At 39.6% G+C, this 19,532-nt stretch overlaps 1 protein-coding gene across 6 annotated transcripts in view; it reads left to right on the forward strand.

Moving 5' to 3' along the window:
• DIP2A (disco interacting protein 2 homolog A) overlaps window positions 1-19,532 on the forward strand; it is an 81,800-nt gene that overhangs the window by 21,727 nt on the left and 40,541 nt on the right. For all 6 annotated transcript variants that reach the window (XM_051787161.1, XM_051787162.1, XM_051787164.1 and 3 more), the window contains exons 2-4: window positions 1,705-1,776; window positions 11,781-11,900; window positions 17,860-17,979. In XM_051787161.1, the coding sequence (XP_051643121.1) occupies window positions 1,705-1,776; window positions 11,781-11,900; window positions 17,860-17,979 (312 nt within the window). The remainder of the gene's footprint in view (window positions 1-1,704; window positions 1,777-11,780; window positions 11,901-17,859; window positions 17,980-19,532) is intronic.

Genomic DNA, 19,532 nt, shown 5'->3' on the forward strand with positions numbered 1-19,532 from the left:
TCTGACATTTTTAATATATATATAAATATAATATAGACATACATTATCTATACTATAGATACATTTTATATATTATATATATAAATAAACATACATCTGTATGTTTTATAATACTTCACATATTTCAAGCAGAGATCTGTTCCAAGCAGAGATCTGTTCCAAGCAGAGATCTAACAGCTCAGGCTTTTGCAGGCTTCCCAGCTGCTCTGCTGAGGTTGTGGAACCTCAGATTGCTTTTGTGTAATGCAGTAACTCAGGAGAAAGTGAGGCTGAATGACAGCAGCTGTGGCCCTGGCGTCACCAGATGTGGCTAAGCAGCTCTTTTTGGAAGAAGTGAGGGCTCACAAAGAACCCCATATGATGGGTTAATCCCCCTGAGGCTTTGGGGGCGAGGAGGGGGAAGCAGTTGTCAGGAGCAGTCCACCCCCAGGCTTTGGAGGAAGGAACAAAGCCCAGCTTGGCTGGGCAGCACAGCCCGACCTGCCAGGCGTTGCAGGACGAGACAGAGATGCTTCTGACTTTGTCCTCTTCTTAACCTCATTCAAGGAGAGCCCTTCAAGTCAGCATTCCAGCAAAATCAGAGAATTTCCAAGTGCAGCGAGATGACAAAGGTTGAAGTATTCTGGTTGAAAGGAGCCTCTTTTCAGCCCTGCCTTTTGATCGGTGCTTCCCTGGCCTCCCTGTCCCACTGGGTGGTACCTGGCAGGGGCTGAGCTGCACAGAGCATTTGTTTAAAGGTGATGTGAAGGATTTATGAAGCTGTGAAAATTGCTGCCCTTGAGCTCACAGTATGGCCAACTGGTGTAAGGTACAGTTTGGATCCTTAAAGAATGTGCTGAGCTTTACTTCTGGTTTAAGATAAACTGTTCTTCCTGGTGGTGCTTCTTGTCTGTTGGATTGGGGTTTTTTCCCTCCACCACTGAAAATTATGCATCTCTTCTGATACCCCTTTTTTTCTTTTTTCTTAAAAAGTGTAATTTGTCATTTTGCTTGGACATTTGTGGTGTTTTGTCTTGATCTCATTCTCATTTTGATATAATTATGTATATATATTTCTTCTGCTAAAAATTTTTCTGCTCAAGAAGAATGGTAATTTCTGTCTTGTGTCCAAATTTTATATGAAATATTTACGCAGGTTTATGAGTAAAAACTGGCTGATTGTAGTTTGAAATACCTGCAATGATTGGAGCACTCCAGGATGTGCGGTTTTTTTCTTCTCACCTGTTTTGAACAGTGTCTTTGAGCTCCCAGTGCTTGTTCTGGCACGCTGTCAATAGCTTTAAATGATGCATATGCACTTGAATGGAGGTTGGGGATGAGAGAATGAAGTGACTTTGTGTCTGTTAGCAGTGTTCTCTGATGTAGGGGGGAGTTGGATGTTTGAGGAAACGGAGACTGTTAAGCAAAAAACCAAACTCGACCTTTATGGATTAAGAAAACTACTTGAGAAACATTTTAAAACAGAGTAAAAACTTTTCTGTGTAAAATCTGAGTGAGAAAAAGGGGTTCTACCTAGTCGGAGGTAGGCTGTTTTACTGAACCATATGTATGTAACTAATGCCTTTTTTGTGTGGTTTTTTTTCCTCCTACATAGTTTGCTTTGTTAAACTCTTTCACCAATATGTTGGTAGAAGAATGTGCTTGAAGCAAAGATCCAAATGTGTAATTTCCAGGCAACATGAATTTATTTCTTCTTTTCTTTAGGAGACATCACTCAGAAAGGATATGAAAAGAAGAGGGCAAAGCTGTTAGCACGGTACATACCACTCATCCAAGGTGAGAAACTGTATGGAAGTTACACCTTTGTGCTTAATCTGTGAAAATGTGTAATGGAAAAGCTCTCACTAAATAAACTGGATGAATTATAATAGTGTCTGATATGGCATCTAACCAGCAGTGGGAAGTGGCTGTTACAGAGAAGGAAAGAGCAAGGGAAAAGCCTGAAATTGTTTGGGTTTTTTTTAACTTTTATATGAAATGTTAAATGGTAACCTTCTTGTAGCAAACTTTAGTTTGACAACTGCATCTGAGACTTTAAGACAACTTTAGAAATTATTAAAGTTATTGCTAAAAACAAATTGGCTTCCTTCATTAGATGGAAATGCTCAGTAGTCATCACTGTCATGCTCTAATGTCCTTTTTTTTTGCACTCACCCTCTGCCTCACCCCATTTCCCCTTCCCTCCCTGTACCACTCTGTTTATTCAAAATACTGTTTTATTATAAACTATTACTTCTGAAACTTGTTATTATCAGACTTGATTTTGGCCATAACTTAAATGCCCAAATTTTTTTTATTTATTTTTATGCTAAGACCGAAATCACCTGGGGTTAGAGCTGTTGTGCTTCCATTGAGCTTTGGTGTTCTAGAATCCCCCAATTTTTCTGTAGCTTGAGAGATTTTGGTTAAGACAAGGGAAAATGAGAAGCAACCAGGTTGAGTGGAAGAAGTAATGGGACACTGTAAATAGTTAGAGATACTTTTGAACAGTCAGAACATAATCTGATGTTTCATCATGGGGGTTCTTAGCAAAAGTTTCTTTTTGTGGTTTTGGTTTTTATTTGTTTTGTTTGTTGTTTTTTTTTTAAGAACAGATGTAGCTTTTATCTTAGCATATTTATAATCTCTGTAGACCATGCAGAACCAAACTCATTGCTATAAAATGGCTCATTCCTTGGATAGAAGCAGTTTGGATTTTTTTGGGTGACTTTTGACAGTCAGCAATAGCCTCAGCTGCCACAGCTTCTCCTCCTTACCCCAGTTCTCTGGAAAGAACTGTCTCAGTTTTCTGTTCAGAGTGCCCTGTCCTCCAACTCAGCTTAAAGATTCTGAGACAAGGTGAAATATGGATTTTTGATATGGATTTTGACTGAGGATTTACAATTACAAGGAATATTCTGACAATGCCTTCTACTAGAAAATCACATCTTTGTATTTCTGTCTCTTGTTAAATCTCTCATCACCTTTGATTTACTCTGCCTTCACTCCTTTCTCTTGAGAGCAGGGTTTTATTTTTTATAGTTTTTTTTCCTTCCCAACCCTTAAACTGAAAGGCTGTTTGCACAAATTTTTCAAGTTCTGAGCTCTCCAGTGTTGCTTAGACAACTACAGCACTTTGTCTTCCATACTTTTTAAAGCAGGTTTTAAAGCTGGGTTGCAGTGTGAAGCACGTTTGTTTCCCTTTTCTGCATGACTACTGCTGGCCCCGTGTCACACTCTAACTCTTGGGGTCTTAGAAGCAGCAGTGACTCTTGTGCAGAGTTTCCAGGGGTGTTGGACTGACTACAGGCAGTTGTCCACTCTAGAAGCCTGCTGTGATATCTGTATTTCCAGTGGTGTTTTGTAACACCTTATTGAGGTAACGTGCTCATTCAGGAGCTCACTAAGCTGACACGGTGTATGAAGTTACAGATGGCTTTGGAAGGAAAAAAAACTGCGTGGGGAAAATATGTTAGTAACACTTTTTTTAGAGTTGTTTTCACTGAAGCTTCTCTTTCAAACTGGAGGTGTTCAGGAGTATTTCATTCAGGAGGAGTGACTTCATATAGTCTGGGTTAACACCCTAACATCCTGGACAGTGTTTGGAAGAAAGCATGTCCTAAGGAGATGGCAGTGCAGATCCATGGTCTCTTGATTTGTCTGTGATGGGATATTAGGCTGAAGCAAGAATCTTGGGTCCCTTTAGATTTCAAGCTGCTTAAAAATTTCTCCTTGTTCAGCCAGGTTTTCTGTAATCACCTTAAGAAGTAGTTTAATAGGCAGCGAAATCCTACTTGCTTGATACCATGTTTTCTAAGAAATACCAGATTACCTGATTTTTTATTTTTTTTTTTACCAATTCTGCCTAGTTTAGCATTAAGCTGACAGGAATCTAGCTTTAATATGCTAAAAAAAAATTAGTGGGCTGTCTGCCTCTGAGCAGGAAGAATGATATTCTGTCAAAAAGACAAGATTTGCTTAAAACATGAAGCTAACTGCTTATTTCAATTTCCTGACATATGTTCCATTAACCCAGTTGTAAGTTGGAATTTGGTTAATTGGCACAGCTTCAGCGTAGCTCAGATTAGAGTGTGGGAGTCCCAAAGGCTTTGAGCCTGCTGAAATCTTCTATCATTAACAATTTGATTGCAGCATTCCTGATAGGATTCATAAAATTCATTATCCATGAAGTTTTTGCAGACTGATGAGTTCTTAGTCTGTGATGTGACTACCTTCAGAACTGCTAACTCATGTCTTTCTGCAGCTTTATGCCTTGGAAGCATATTCATGCAGTTCTGGAAGTTTAGCTTTTCGTGTTATACCTCACCCACTGCCACCTAAAAACTAATCACATGGCAACTCCTGCTCTTCCAGTGTCATGTAAAAGGGATTGGGTTACATTTCTGCTGCCCTGTGTAGCTGAGTCTGTGGGGAGCCCAGTTATTACCCAGACAGTGTTAAATAACTCCACAGAGCGCTTGGTGAACAGAAAAAGACAGCAGTGGCTGCAAAGCACATTTTCAATTAACAGGAAAATTAAGCAGAACACATCACCATTCAGGAGTTGCATTCCTTTAGGCTGTTTTGTGTTCTAAAACTCTAAACCTGCACTGATGAAGAGTTAGTGCAAATGTTAAGATTCCTCTTAGAAACCATAAAACCGTGTAGTTACGTGAAAATACTAACTAAAATGAGTTATATTTCACTAATCCAACCAATGCACTGTGCAAAATTAAAACCAAGTGTTGAGCAATAGCAAGCCTTAAACAGTAATTAATTATTTTAATGAAGTAAAACTTAATAGTCAATAATTGGCTTCCTCAGTCAACCTCTGTGTGCAAATTTCAGATAAAACTCTGAGGAAATAATTAATTATATCTGTAGGCAACCTGGCATGCTGCTTGGTGAACCTTCCCCAGTGATGGATAACATCAGACATGTGGCAGAAATGGATTTTGAATGTGGATAGAGCTGGGGTGAAAGAACCTTCAGGAATAACCAGATAAAATCAGAAGTATTTACAGAGCCTGTCCTGATGGGCACCAAATCCTGTACTCCCTTCTTTCCTTGAGCCAAGGATACTGTATACTAGAGTATATAGTATAATGTAGGTAGTATATATACTGTGTATATATATGTATTTACTATATATATACACACTATATCTATATACTTTATATAGTATATATACTGTGTATGTATATACTATAGATACTTAGTTGTCATCACTCCGTTGAATTCCAAGAACCTTTTGATGGTTCCTGGCAATGACAGGAGGTGATTTAGAACAACCTCAGGGTCCTGGCCATGCCCCCTCCTGGCTACTGCAAAAATCAACCCTGTCCTGGGCAGAACCAGGACATTGGAGCATTAAAAAATTCATCTTGGGGAGTGGAGTGTCATGTTGGATGTGAAATAAAGAAAATTTCTCCTGCACTCCAGTAGGAACTGTTGGTAACTGTAGACTTCTTCTTGGTGCTTGCCATGCCTTTGCCTGAATTCTGCTGATACTGCAGACACCTGAAACCATTTCAAAGCTAATTTAACCAAAAGGAAAGATGAAATATGAACTTCAGAGTTTAGGACAGAAGCCATGAATGTGGTCTCCAGTTCCTTTTGTTAAACAGGAGTTACCCTGGAACAATTCTCTGCTACTGTGGTAATTTCCTGCTCACCTACCAGTTGTTTCTTTAAAAAAAGCCACACACAGGTATTTTCTGGAGTTTTAATAGCTTGGCCAGTGTACTGTTTCTTATCTATCTATCTATCCATTTACAATATATAAAAATAAATTTAATATATCTTTACATATAAAAAGATAAATAAAACAACTGCACTGTTATATGCATATAGTATTTATAATATATGTAGTTTTTTTAACCACAGCACAGCAGCCACTGCTGCTTATCTGTTAGATGGGAGCACCAGCTCCTGCAGAGTTTTCCCCTTTGCTTAAACCTAGTTTTAGTTAACTACATCCTGGCCAATTCCTTGGGTGCTGTCTGAGCAAGAAAAGCAGCCACAAATTCCCAGTTCTTTTCCATTTGACGTGTTTTGCTGAGTTGGAGATGGATGTTGGGCATTAGCTGAGGGACTTCTGCTCTGAAAATGTGCAGGTGCTGCTTGATCCTCCCTGTTTATGTGTATTTCTGCTGAAACTTCCTCTGGAGAAGGTGAGATGCAAGGTTGGGAAGGGAGACAGTCCTGTGTGGATATTGCTGGCTCTTGCCCGTAGTACAAATCTCTCCATCATCTCTTAGGCAGGACTCTGGAAGCATTAGTTTTGATAAAGCTTCAGCAAAAGATGCCTGGGGGAGATTTTTAAAGGAACAGGAAGACAGAGAGCGGGGAGCCTTGTTGAAAGGAAAAGATGACTGCGCTGCAAAGAAAAATCATACCTCACTTGGCTGGAAGGGGAGACATTCCAAAGGATCTCTCTAAAGCAGAAAGACAGACTGCTGTCTGCTCTGTGAGCTGAAGCCAGTGGGCAGTGTCTGCCAGGAGTGTTCATTTTGCATCCTTACACTTTCAGATGCTCTGTAGCTTACCGTGCTGTTCCTTATTCTTCCCAAAGCTTATCACTTCCAATTAACTGGGAGTATTTTTTGTTCCGCCATTGTCTCGGGCACACGTTTTTTCCATCTCCTGGGTGTCAGTTCTCTGTCTTTTACCAGGAATGGTGATGTTACCATGTAGGTGCTGGTCTTGGGCTTCCTTTCTAACAGAACTCTTGCCTTATGATGGTCATTTCCTTAGTCTCCTGATTTCTTTCTGATCTTTTTACGGTATTACTGGTTATTTTCAAGTTGCCTCTTTTACTGGCTAAATCAGCTTGCAGCTGCAGTCAGTGTCCTGGTGCTAATTTACAGAGCAATCCCTGGAAATTATTTCACTAGATTTAGTTAGTGCTAGGGAAACTCCTTGCTGAGTGACTTCATTTCTCCTCTGGTGCCAGAGTGATTCCACTCTCACTAAAATTATTTTCTTTTGTACTTTTCTCTTCTTTTCTTCCTTAGCCCTTCTGCTCCAGCAAAATTAAAATGTTACCATTTTCAAGTTTTCATTTTTAAGGAAAGTGATGATGAAACCTCCTCTAGTTTTGGTTAAGGCTGGCATGTCCCATACTTCTATTTTTCTTACATTTTCATTATTTTATGTCTCTGAAAAATATTTCTGCAGCTACCAGGGATACATACCCCTTCTGTTCCAACTAAAAGACTGGACCAGGTGATCTTCAAGGTCCCTTCCACCTGGGTTGCTCTCTCATCCTATATAACTGTGATTTTTGTTTTTACTTTTTTGTGGGTACTTCAGCCTCGCATTCAGTTAAAAAGGGATGAGTTTTACATACCCTATAGCACTCAGTGCCTGTAGTTCCTTTTTTTAAGGGATGTGCAACTTACTCTTGTGTCTTGGAATCTGCAATAGCTTTTATAATTTCTTATAATTTATAGGAAAAAAGTGTAAGTACCTCCCTTGATGCTACTCCTACTTTATATTACAGGTGCAATAGCTATGATCAAAGTATGTCCAAATTTTAATTGGCTAATTTGGTTGGCTCTTGGTGTAATTGGTTTAAATGAGATATGTGAAAATGTAATGTGATCCTGTGGGCTAGTTGAAAAAGATCTTTATAGTGTCACTGCTCACAGTTTCCCAAAATATCAAGAGATTGCTGTTGATGTGCTTTTTCAATTCAGTGTGGTTTTTGGTATTGCACCTTTATGACTGAATCTCATAGCATATTCTTTTGAGACCTTGAATGTGGAGACTGAGCTAGTAGATTGACTATGTATTTTGTTCAGTTTTTTGGTGATAAATTACTTTTTCCTGAAAAGTAAGACTCATCCTGCATCTGTCTGACTGTATCTGTTTAGGTACCACAAATATTTTTGAGCTTGCTGTCAAGGGAAGAAACAAAATGTTGGTGATTTCACTCTGTGAATTTAAAAAAAAAATCATTCAAAGAAACTAGTCCTTGGGCAGGTGGTTCTAAAGTAATCTGAATTTAGGTGGTGAGGTCCAAGGCACTCATCCTTTCTCATGGTTCGTTTGGTGGTTGGTTGGTGGTCACCACACAAGTAGTGGTAAAGGCTACCTAGGTAATATAAAGCTTAATAATGATTTTAAGGGGGATGTATTCTGTATGGATCTTTATGCTACAGAATATTGGGTTGAGGGTTTAGAAGCTGGACAGTGACTGACAGGCAGAATCCTCTTATGTCAGGAGAACTGGGCTGCTTGTGAAGCATCTCCTGAACTGCTGCTTAAAATAGACTTATTTTGAGAAATTGAAGTTCTGACTAATGACATGTAGGTATTCTGCTTACCAGCGTTGTCATAGTGTCTAAATAAGCATCTCTCTTGCTTCTGGGTATTTCCTTTGAGACAATTTAGTTAGCATTTGGATTCACTTAGTTGAATCCAAATCTTGGCTTGTATTTGGACTCATTGAATTTATTACAAGTGTCTTTTATGCTTTTGTGGTTTTTGCTGTTGTTTTGTGCTTCCTTGAATGGAAAGTAATAATGCCCTTAAAATTGTTTCATATGGTCCAAGTGGAAACTTTATGAGCTGGAGTTTACTGCCTTGAGTAGAGGAAAATGTTGTAGAATCGTGGAAGATGCCTTTTGTTATCATCATTATTTTTAACTTTGTGAATTTCTGATACCTTATTCTGGGTAATAAATTACACTGGGTAGACCCTTGTTCAGTCCCACTGACCTGGAAGGTGTGAGCACTTAGATTATTTTTGGATCCTGAAGACAAAAATGTGTGCATCGGGTGATATGTTCTAGGATGGGGTATGACAGTAAAGACTGATGGCATTAAACTATGACCTGGAGCGAGGACTGGATACTCTATAACTGAGGTGAGGCTTCTCCAACCAAAACGTAAAGGGAGGGCCTCAGTCCTCTGATTTCAGTCTCTAGAGGAATAGTTTTCTGCCTTAAGTTTTCTGTGAAAAGATCTGGAACTCTGCATATATGTTTTGTGTAGAACTTGAACATGTCAGGTCATTTTTATGAGAAGAGTTTGCTTTCTTCCTTTACAGTTCGGAGGGAAATAACTGTATCTAAAATCCTGTTTAAAGAAATCTGGAATTTTGGAGCTGCACTTGAGGTGTCTGTTGTCTTTTGTTCCTTTCTTATTCCCAGACCCAGGGAATAAGGTAATAATAATAGCTGTTTGATACTGTACAAAGAGTCTGGAGTTTCCTCTCTGGCCTCCCTCTTCCCCTCTTCTCTCTACAGAGCTGTTTAATATGTTATGTTTTGAAAATTTGATCTCTGCCTACCTGATGCCAGGTGTCTTGAGTTACACATCCTCCCCAGCAGTGCCAGCAGAGGATTTTCCTTGTCCTGGCAACTCTTCACTGCTCTTAGAGTAAAATCATTTTTGCTTGTATAAATCAAAATTGCTAGAAATGTCTGTATTAGTCTTGATTCTCCAGTGTTTGTGGTTGGAAAAAGACAGTAATAATTCAAATACTAACTTTAATTTCATCCTGTGGAAGTGAATTTTTCAGTTAGTTGGAACAAGCAGCCTCTTTAAGACTTCATTCTCGCTAGCTTTGGGTAAATTAAAAATGGACAACATGTGCCTTTAGTGTATTTTTCAAATATTATTTTTGTAAAGGCTTCATTCAGTGTGAATGAAGGGAGGTAGCCTCATTATCCATCTGCTTTTGCTGAAGGCTAAGGTAGTGATTTGCATAGTAGAAGAATAAATGAATGAGCTCACCAAGCTTGCAGAACGGGATTTTTCTGGCACACAATTGTGTAGCCTAAGAGTGAGATGCACTGTCTTACTATTTTTACCAAAAAGTGATGTTTTTCAGATTCATCATTGGTATTTTTGCACTATGATATGAAACCTTCTTTGAGAAAGCGAAAAGGAGGACTTAAACTGAAAAAACAAGTTGTGGTTTCTAACAGTACCGCTGCTTTCACACCTCCTCCCAATTTAAAGGGAAGTTCTGAGGTTCATAGATACGTATTTCATCAAAATACACAGTAACTCTGATTCATAACAGTCTGTTCCATAGTTCTGGGAGGAGGAGAGTGTTTCTATTTGGCGTTGGTAAGTTTTTGTGCGTTCCTATGGTTGTGTGTAGTCATTTTCTTCCCCGCTCCTCCTGCCCCCAATACTGGTGTGGTCAACCAGCTGGTGCTCAAGTTGCACATGGCTTGGGAGCATCCTGCATGCAGGTTGTCATCTCCTGATGGATTGTACCAGTCAGCTCATTTTCCACCTGATTTTCCCCCCACGTTGGATCACAGAGTGGAAGAGTGGCTCTTACAAGTCCTGATTCCAAGGCTCTGTAGTTACTATAAGACTGGAAACAGTAAGAGTAGGGAGTTGAGTAGAACATGAATCTCTTTTTCTGCTTGCAACTAACAACCCTCCTGAAGGAAAAAAATAGCACACAAAAACATTCTTCTTTTGTTATCTTCTTCACCCAGGGTCTCTTTTGGTGAGATCACAAAAAAACCTGATGTAGATATGCTGTTGTCCAAAAACTTCATAAGTGTTCTAGTTGAGGGAGCCTCCCAGCCCAGCTGCCTGTTCTGGTCTCTTTTGCATCACCATAGTTATTGTGTTATCCCTTTTTTTTTGTTCAGGCTTTGAGGAGATGATTTGCCTCAACCTTTTTAATGAGATCTGAAGTTGTTGTTTATCGTTTCCATATGAACAAATCTCGCTTGACTGTTGGCTTGTGGTTTGCAAAGGAACTGGCCCAGATTTTTCTGGAGTGGTGTCTTCAGCTCAGTGAGAGCTACTTTCAGTAAATATTTGCATTTTGAAAATGTAATTTTCCAATTTTGAAGGTGTAGTTTTGTTTCAAAAATGCATTGTTTTCAAAAGGCTTTAGGGCAGGTAGGAAAGCAGAAGCTCTTCAAGGGAAGGAAGGAGTGAAATGAAAGATATTATCAGCCCTGTGTGGTACTGTGGGCTGAGTAAACATAGTAAACTTGGTGCAGCAGGTCTTAAATGGGCGAGGGAAGTTTCCTGTTAAACACAGCACTAAGCTAAATTTGTGATAGGATCATGCAAACCCCCTTCCAACTACATTGGAGTTTTCACATTAAATTTATAAGTGTACATGTATAATAAAACTGCAAATGTTAAGTTCCTAGTTCATATTTGTATAGTCTTTGATGTATCAAGAGTCAACAGGGATTCTCCTCATTTGGGGGATCGAGAATTGATGGGGAATATTTAATTGTTACTGTCCCCCCCCTTTGATTTCTTATTTCTGACGTGCTGGAATGTAAAGGTGAGATTCATCTTCCTGAACATTAGCCAGCCTAAAGGTGAACAACTGCTCTGTGTTATCTGGAGCCCTGTTCTGGCAAGGTGCAGAGGAGAAAACTAGAGAGTGGTTTGGTTCCTCTTATTTTTGTTATCCTAAATGGGAGTGGGAAGGTCTGTCACGATTTCTTGAGTACGTGAAGCACCCAGCCAACCTAGATTACAGCAGTAGCTGTCAGGCATCTGCAGCTGACAGTAATTTTGCCCTCAATATCTGCAAAGGTTTTATTAGAGAATTAGAGCATTTTTTTAAACTGTGAATCTTCTGAGTATTGCTCTGTTAAATGGGTACAGATTAAATTGGATTAAAATGCAGTTAGAGGATGAGCTTTTTTTAAAGGTATAGTCTTAGGGCTCCTGTTGAGCCCTAAGAGTCGGTGCGAGTTAGGTGAGTGGGTGTTGAGGGTGGCAAAAGAATGTAGATGTGGGGAGCAGATGTTTTATTTGCAAAGCTGAATTTGTACTAAAATAAAACTGTGTTTCAGGTGTGGATCCATCCCTGCAAGCAGAGAGCAGAGTCCCAGGCTCTTCCCAGGCCACTGCTGCTGTATCGAAACAGCAGAAATCCCGTTCCACCAACTCGAGGGACGAGCGCTTCCGATCTGGTAAGGGGGAGAAACGTGGCTGAGACATCACGTGTCTTAAGAGGAAAAGTGCCTGTAAAGTAGTACCTGCACCTACACAAAAAGCTGGAAGTGCTTTGGAAGAATGGAAGAGCTGATGAATGTCTTTTGTTTCCATACATGAGAGGTTTTGTTTGAATCCAGACTGGAGGAAATGCTAGAAGGGAAAGAGACTGTAGACATACCTTCTGATGGGTTTCTTACTGTGAATTTTACCATGCTTTAACAGCTTTTTCATGTTTGCTGAGAAAACAAGATTGGGTTTCCAGTCTATAAAATGGTTATTTAAAAACTTTGAGGACTACAGTGTGTGGGTTTGTGGGACTTTCTTGCTTGCTTGGTTGGGTTATTTTGTTAAGGGAAGGTTATATATTTATTGTATCTCACTTTCAAATATTTCCTGGTTTAAGGCAAGTGCACAAAAAAGGGAAATGTCACAATGGATATTCTACTTCATTTTAAATGGACACCACAGGGACAGACCTGTTTTGGAAACTTGTGTGAAAATATCAATATCCTCATTGCATCCTGTTTCCATTGTTACTTTTCAGGTGGTTGAAGTGCACTGTTTCCCTGCGAAATTCCTGTCACAATAGTGAGGAGAGGCAGGTGTTTGGAAGCTTTTCTCTCCTAAATACCTTTGGACTTGTAGCTGGATATTTTTCTGTTTGTTTTCCAGGGTAATTACACGTCTTGGGTTTGGGGATGAGAAGTGCAAGTCCTGACATGCACTGCACATCCTTAACATGTGGTTGGTCTTGCATCACCTTGCCTTGCTACTACCTGGGCAGAGTGGTTACTGCATGGTATTTGCACTGCTGATGTGTAAAACCTTGCTCCAGAAATGGAGCTGATGTGCCTGTGTACATTCCTTAAGGCTAATTGAACAGTGAGAGTCATGAACATTACAGATGTGCTGTTGTTAAACTAACAGAAATAAAAATCTGCAAAAAAAGAACACAACTTCAGCTGGAAATCCTTGGGAGGTAGTCCTTGATGGGGACTGCCACATCCTCCTGTGGTTTCTCATCACTGCTCCCCTAACTCATGTTTCATTAAATATTCCTGCCCAGAACAAGTTCTTCACTTGGAAATCTAAGAAGTTCTTAGTTACAATACATGTAATTGGATTCCTTTTTTCCTTTAGTGATATATGACAAGGCTTCGTGTTCTCAGATGGTATCAAAACCAAATAGTGATGGTTTTGCTTGACTTAAGTTAAACTTATGTCGATGAAAGGTAATATAGATATGGCTTTCAGAAGCCAATATCTTTTCCCCTTTTTCCTCCCTGATTTTAAGAAAAAAAATTCTTCAGATTTGTTGCATTAGTGATTGGCTGCTTTATCTCAATGAAAAGACAATGTTACTTTTTTTAACTTGGCTCTGTGCTGACACCCAGTTGCCTGTTGTGAGGGATAACCAGCTTCAGGTCCCTTCTCTCAATCTCATGCCTTATTTATTCTTTAGGCTGCTGGGGGAAAAGGAGGGTTTGTTGTTTCTTCTTTTTTTAGCTTTCCTTTCAGTCTTTATTTCTTGTTTGCCTTTCTTTGAATCTTGCCAGTTCTCCTGTGTCTTTTTCAAGAGTAGCTGGTGTGGGTGGGATGCAGCTTTTCCTAGAGCGGGATCTCTTTCTGGTGCAATTATAGGTACTTTAGAACCATCAACATAAATTACTTAAAATAAGCAAGCAAGTGAAACAATTTAGCCCTGTTATGCAATTAATCTGTCACTTACTTGCTGTAAGCAGTTTTTTTAATAGTTTCTCAGAGGGGTTGTCCATTTAAATGAACTATATTTTTTTATCATCCCCAGATTCTTGTCTTCAAACAGTAAATGTTACACAAAAAAATTCCAACAGTGAATGCTATCAATAAATACAAGCCTGCTGTCCTGGCTTTAGCTGGAATAGGGTTGTTTTTCTTCTTAGTGGCTGGTACAGCACTGTGTTTTGGGCTTAGAATGAGAATATATTCATGTTTTATTATTCTTGTTCTACTTCTATTTTTATTATCATCATCATATTTTATTTTATTTAGATTATTACTATTCCTGTCTCAACCCACGAATTTTACCTTTTTCCAGGTCCCTTCCCCATGCCACCCAGACAGTGCTGGTTGCTTTACCTGTTGGTATTTGGAGATCTGTGAGCAGCAGGGACACTGGGCAGCCTATAAGTGTCATTTTTAATTCAACCACCTGTAGAAATTCTTCCTCCTGTGCCTAAGGCAGGGACAAGAATCGAAGGCTGACAAATGAGTAGAGGCTATAAATGGGAATAAAAAGTGCTCTTCTAGTAGCTGGAGAGTTTAGGAGCTGTAAGGGTTTAGGTGATTTATAGGCCACAAACTATTTAGTGTTCCTCCCCCATCCTTTTTTAAGGGCACATGGAAAGAAAGAAAATGAGAATAGGTACATAAAACAGAAGATTGTGTAGTTTACTACAACAGAAGGAAAAAAATTTTGAATCAGTTATTAATTGTTGGTGGTTGTTTGCAGCTTAATAAAGTGCAAAAATCTTAGAAATGTTCCTCCAAGACTACTACTTCTGCTTTTGAAGGGCAGTATATGTATTTTTTCCTCACTTTGGTACAGGTATTCTTTGTGTTAATGAAATGCTGGGCTTCTGTTCATCACTTTCAGTGAGCACCGTTGAGCATTTGTGTTCTCTGTTCTCAGAAATGTGACGTCTTTTGGTCTGATTTTAGTGACTGTTTAATTCTCTGAAGAAAACTGAACTCCACAGTTCTTACATGGTAAATCACTTTCACAGTAAATTTTAAAGAATTTAAGTAACAGCCAGTGGTAGAGAGCTTCTTTTTGCAATTCCAATATTCAGTCAACTTTTAATTTATACTAATTTATGAATTTTTGTACCCTAAGCGTTCTGCTTCTTCGAAATAATTTCATTCCTTTTGATTTTTTTTTTAATTGAAATCTGTTTCATCATGTCTGTAATGGAGAAAAATTTTTAAAGGAAATGCAGAATAGGAACAAAGCGTTTCAGGGAAGTGAAAGCAATTACTTCATTGATTTGGCTGAGAGAGGATGTTCCCACTCAGCTGTTGTCCAAGGACGAGATGCTAAAAAAGATTTCAAGCTGGAAATAGATCTTAATGAGCATAGAGGGAGTGATGAGTTAAATTGGTGCCATAAAAATGAAACATGGAACAGAATAAAAATTCATCCTGACTGTCTCCTGGTTGCATTTTTATCATTTAATCCAGTCTGTTCCAGGTTTTTGAGTGGGAGTTAGGACTAGAGAAAGAGGTGGTGCTGATTTTGCCCTCTGGAAATGGAATAAAAAGTAGTTCCCATGCTTGCTCCTGCAAATCTGTGTGATGTTTTGACCTGCCCCTCTCTACTTTGTTAAAAGGCATCAGCACACCCTACAGCTAGGCCTTTTCATTCCCAAAATGCACACCTGCCTAAGAATGCTTTTATTTTTTTCTCTGCAACATTATTTAATGACATAATGTACTTATATACAGGCTATATTGTGTGTTATTTTACTCTTTGGAAGACTTTTTCGGAAGAAAAACAATTTGTTATGCTCCCCTTCTTCCTAGGAGATGTTAATGTAACAAAAATGTCTTTTAAATTAAATATAGATCATGAAAGCGGGCGCATCTCATAGTTACTGTCTCTTTCTAGAAACATTCAACTTGGTTTTGACTGGAAGTTCTGCCATGAAAATGTGTCCTGCAGAATGGGCAATTTGCCCCTACTTTTAAGGCTGCAAAACCAGCCTTTAATTGAAGTTGCATCCCACTTAAACTTTCTGGAATTTTGGGACACAAAAGGTTTGCTTCTGGTTATCCGTGGGAATAAACTTCAGTGGTGGGCAATTACAACTAGTACTTAAGATCAGGAGAAACCAAGACTTGACAAAAAGCCCATATGTGGGGAAGGGAAAGGGGGCAGGGAGACATAGGGAGAGAGGAATTAATTTTTAATTCAAAAAACATCTATTAACAAGTCCTTGGTGTAAAGGGCAGCAACAAAAATCTAAAAAGGGGCCCAAGATAAAAAAAAAATCTTATATCAAGAGATAGAGGTTCTACTGATTATTTTTTATTCTTCTTAATATTTTTCTCTCATAACAGCATCATCTTTGAACCTTGCCTGTTAGTTGCACAAAAAAGTTTTTTTTTGAGATAAGCATCTACACAGGTGGGATGGTATATTTGCATATACACATGTTTTAAATACAACTCTGAACAGATTATCTGGGGGGAGCTGCAGACTGAAAAGTGACATTATTGCTGCAAAGAACTGGTTGGTGTCTGGCACCATATGCCCAGGGCTTCTGGTGATTTTTAGGATTCATTTGGCCAGACTGAAGGAAACAGTTTGTTAGGAAGAGTCCTGTGCTGAGTATGACTAAAGGGGGTTCAGGGCCAGTACCAGAAATGGTACTTTTTAAACAAACAGACAAAAAATACGGTGTTTTGCCTGTAGTCATCACCAAGGTAAATCCCTGTAGGCACAGGGGCAGTGTAATTCTATTACATTATATGTTACATGTAAGTTGTGTAAGTCTGTGTCTGTCACATGCACTTACATACCTACAGATAGTTTCATACCCACAAATCTATCAACCTGTTACATTGTTGCATCTTAACAAAAGAATAGATTGACACTTAATGAAAGAGTACATATTCTCTTTCAAATTGAATACTTAAAATCTGAAATTCTTGTGTAGCAGCTTCCATGTAAAAGACATGTGGTCAGATCAGTGCATAAACACATACTCACTTTTGGGCCCTGTCTTGCTTCTGGACAGTGTAAGTGTACATGTGTTGCATGTATTTTTCCTGAGTTTGAATCTTAGGTGGTAAGTTAAAGTATATTTTTGGTCTGCCTCATTTCTCCTCAACATCTGTTCACTTCTCATGAATTTTTTTTTCTACGTAAGTTTTAGCTTTTGACACCTGTGCTGGTTTAAAACTCAGAGGGAAAACTAATGCCCCCTTTTTCCCCTGCTCCTTCTGATAATGGAGGAAACTAGGAAAGATTATAAGTTGCAATCACAATTTACTAAAAAATCTCAATAACCACAACAATACCGATCTCTTCTCTGTGCTGACCAGCGACAGGACATGAGGGAATGGCCTGAAGTTGTGTCAGGGGAGGTTTAGGTTGGATATTAGAAAAATATGTTCCCCCAGAGGGTGGTTGGGTACTGAACAGGCTCCCCAGGGCAGTGGGCACAGCACCAAGGCTGCCAGCATTCAAGAAGCATTTGGATTATACTCCCAGGCACAGAGTGTGACTCTTGGGGATGGTCCTGTGCAGGGCTGAGGGTTGGACTCGATGATCCCTTCCAACTCAGCATATTCTGTGATTTTGTGACTGAATTCCTCTTTAAGCTCAGTTTTCGCTTAAAAATCAGAGAAGGCCTATGAGCCTACTAGGGTAATTTTTGCTTTCTGGAAAGTTTCAGAACTTTGTGTCTTTCCCCTGATTCTTCATACAGAATCACTGAGGTTGGAAAAGACCTCTAAGATCATCAAGTCCATTAGCTTCTTTTTTCTGTTTTTTTAATACTTGCATTCTTTGTGAGACCTTCAAGTGTGCATCTTGTGCTTCTTTTCCCATCATGGATTTTGAGGGTGAAGAGTCAAACACTGTTACCAGTTTACAGAATCTGTGTTGAAACTTCCCCCCCAAATGAAAAATAACTCATAGTTCAGAACTAACATACTGGGTATTCTGTAACTTCAGTGTTTATTTCAGGGTGTTCTTCTGAAATGCTGCTTGCAGAGCCTTTTCAAGCTGATTTAATGAGAAAAAAATGTGTCAACTTGACCCTGCGTGTATCCTCCCTTAGCTTTGGAGAGCATTGCTTCTGCCCTGAATTCGAGCACGAGGCAGGGGTGTTGATTCAGTGCTGCTGATGAACTGAATCTCTTAACCTTTTCTGTTTGTTTTCTGTATAGATGTCCACACTGAAGCAGTACAAGCAGCACTTGCAAAATACAAGGAGAGGAAGATGCCTATGCCCTCGAAGAGACGCTCTGTCCTGGTGCACTCTTCGGTAGAGACGTACACGCCCCCAGGTACTTGTTGTCTGAACACAGAGACTTAACAGAGCTGCCTGGAGAAGCTGTGGCTGCCCCATCCCTGAAGTGTTGGACAGGGCTTGGAGCAACCTGGTGTAGTGGAATGTGTCCCTGCCCATGGCAGGGAGTGGAATGAGATGATCTTGTAGGTCCTGTCCAACCCAAACCATCTGGGGATGGCCCACCTTGCCTGCTGAACTCAATAGCAAAATATAAAGAGCAAATGTTTGTTGCTAAGTTGTTAGTAGGTTGCACTAAATTTCTTCTATATTCACATCTGTGTTTCCTGAGAATTAGGTCTCGGTTGGATTTGTGCTTTGATGTTTTTCCTCACAGTTTTTAGTGTCTCACCTAGAGATACTGTATCTGCTGAAGGTCCACATGAAAGAAGTCAGGGGGAGCAGGTGACCTTTATGCATTACATATGTTCTCTTACATCATATCTCACTTGGAGGAGATAATCTTAGCAAGCCTGTCAGAGCTGGAAATACCTCATTTCATGTTGCAGAAGATTATTTTTTTAAAAGTTGAAGAAAATGCCAGAGCATTAAGTTGCTGCTTTAATTGCAGAGCGCTCATCAGATGGTTTCAACTGTGAGCAATTTGAAACAGTTAGAAAATCATATGCTGTGATTGTTCAGACTGTTTAGGGCAGAAGGCTTCCTTTAATTTTTAAGGGGAAAAAGTAATCTTCCTGTTGTCTCACGATGAATTCTCTAGAGGTTAAGAAAATCTTTCTCCATATAGCATGTCGTGCTAGCAAGCCAAGTGGTTTGGGGCCAGTGTCTTGTATACAGAGAGGAATTTCCTAAGCTCTTTAGTTCTGGGGATGTTCTCTTGTCTTTTGTAATTGACCCAGGAGCAGAAGCACACTGACCTCTACTGCCCTTCTCCATCATTTCTGGTTCTTACCCGTCTTTAAAAAAGGAGGTCTGGTGTGCTGCCCTCCTGCTTCCTGAGCTGTATTTCTTCTTTCTGTTCTTTCCATTTAAAGGAAATTCCAGGCTTTTTTTGCTAGTCTCACAATTTAGTATGTTGATTTTGTGAGTTCTCCAGGGATTTCATAAGTTAAAAATAATAATCTTCTGTACTGTATATGGCCTTTATGACCATAATGTTTTTGCCTGGAAAATATGTTAAGTATCTTTAATTAAAGTATCTTTTAAGAATGACTGTTAAAAAAAAAGTTGAGATGCTGTGGGGACAGTGTTTGGTTCTGTGGTAAAAGCTGGCTTGCACACCTGTGCAGGGGCATGGCAGGTGGGGCATCCCAAATAATACCAGCCTGTCACATACCCATCTGCACAAGCCCAGAGGAGCACCAGGAACAGCAGCAGGCAGGAACCCAAGTTCAGGACTTGGAGAAGGGTCACCCTGTCCAGGCTCTCCTGGGACTGTTCCTGCAGAGCCTCAGCCCTCCTGGCCAGGTGTGAAACCTGTCAAGACCAGTCAGCAGTAGAGCACCTTTTGGACTGAGGGGGATGTGTGGAGGGGTGTGGGATGTGGGGCAAAAGTATTTTGGAGCTGCATGAGACTTGTTATGGGATGTT

This window comes from Manacus candei, unplaced genomic scaffold, assembly GCF_025592945.1.
Source record: "Manacus candei isolate 608988 ecotype Guabito, Panama unplaced genomic scaffold, ASM2559294v1 h1tg000023l, whole genome shotgun sequence".
NCBI lineage: Eukaryota > Metazoa > Chordata > Aves > Passeriformes > Pipridae > Manacus > Manacus candei.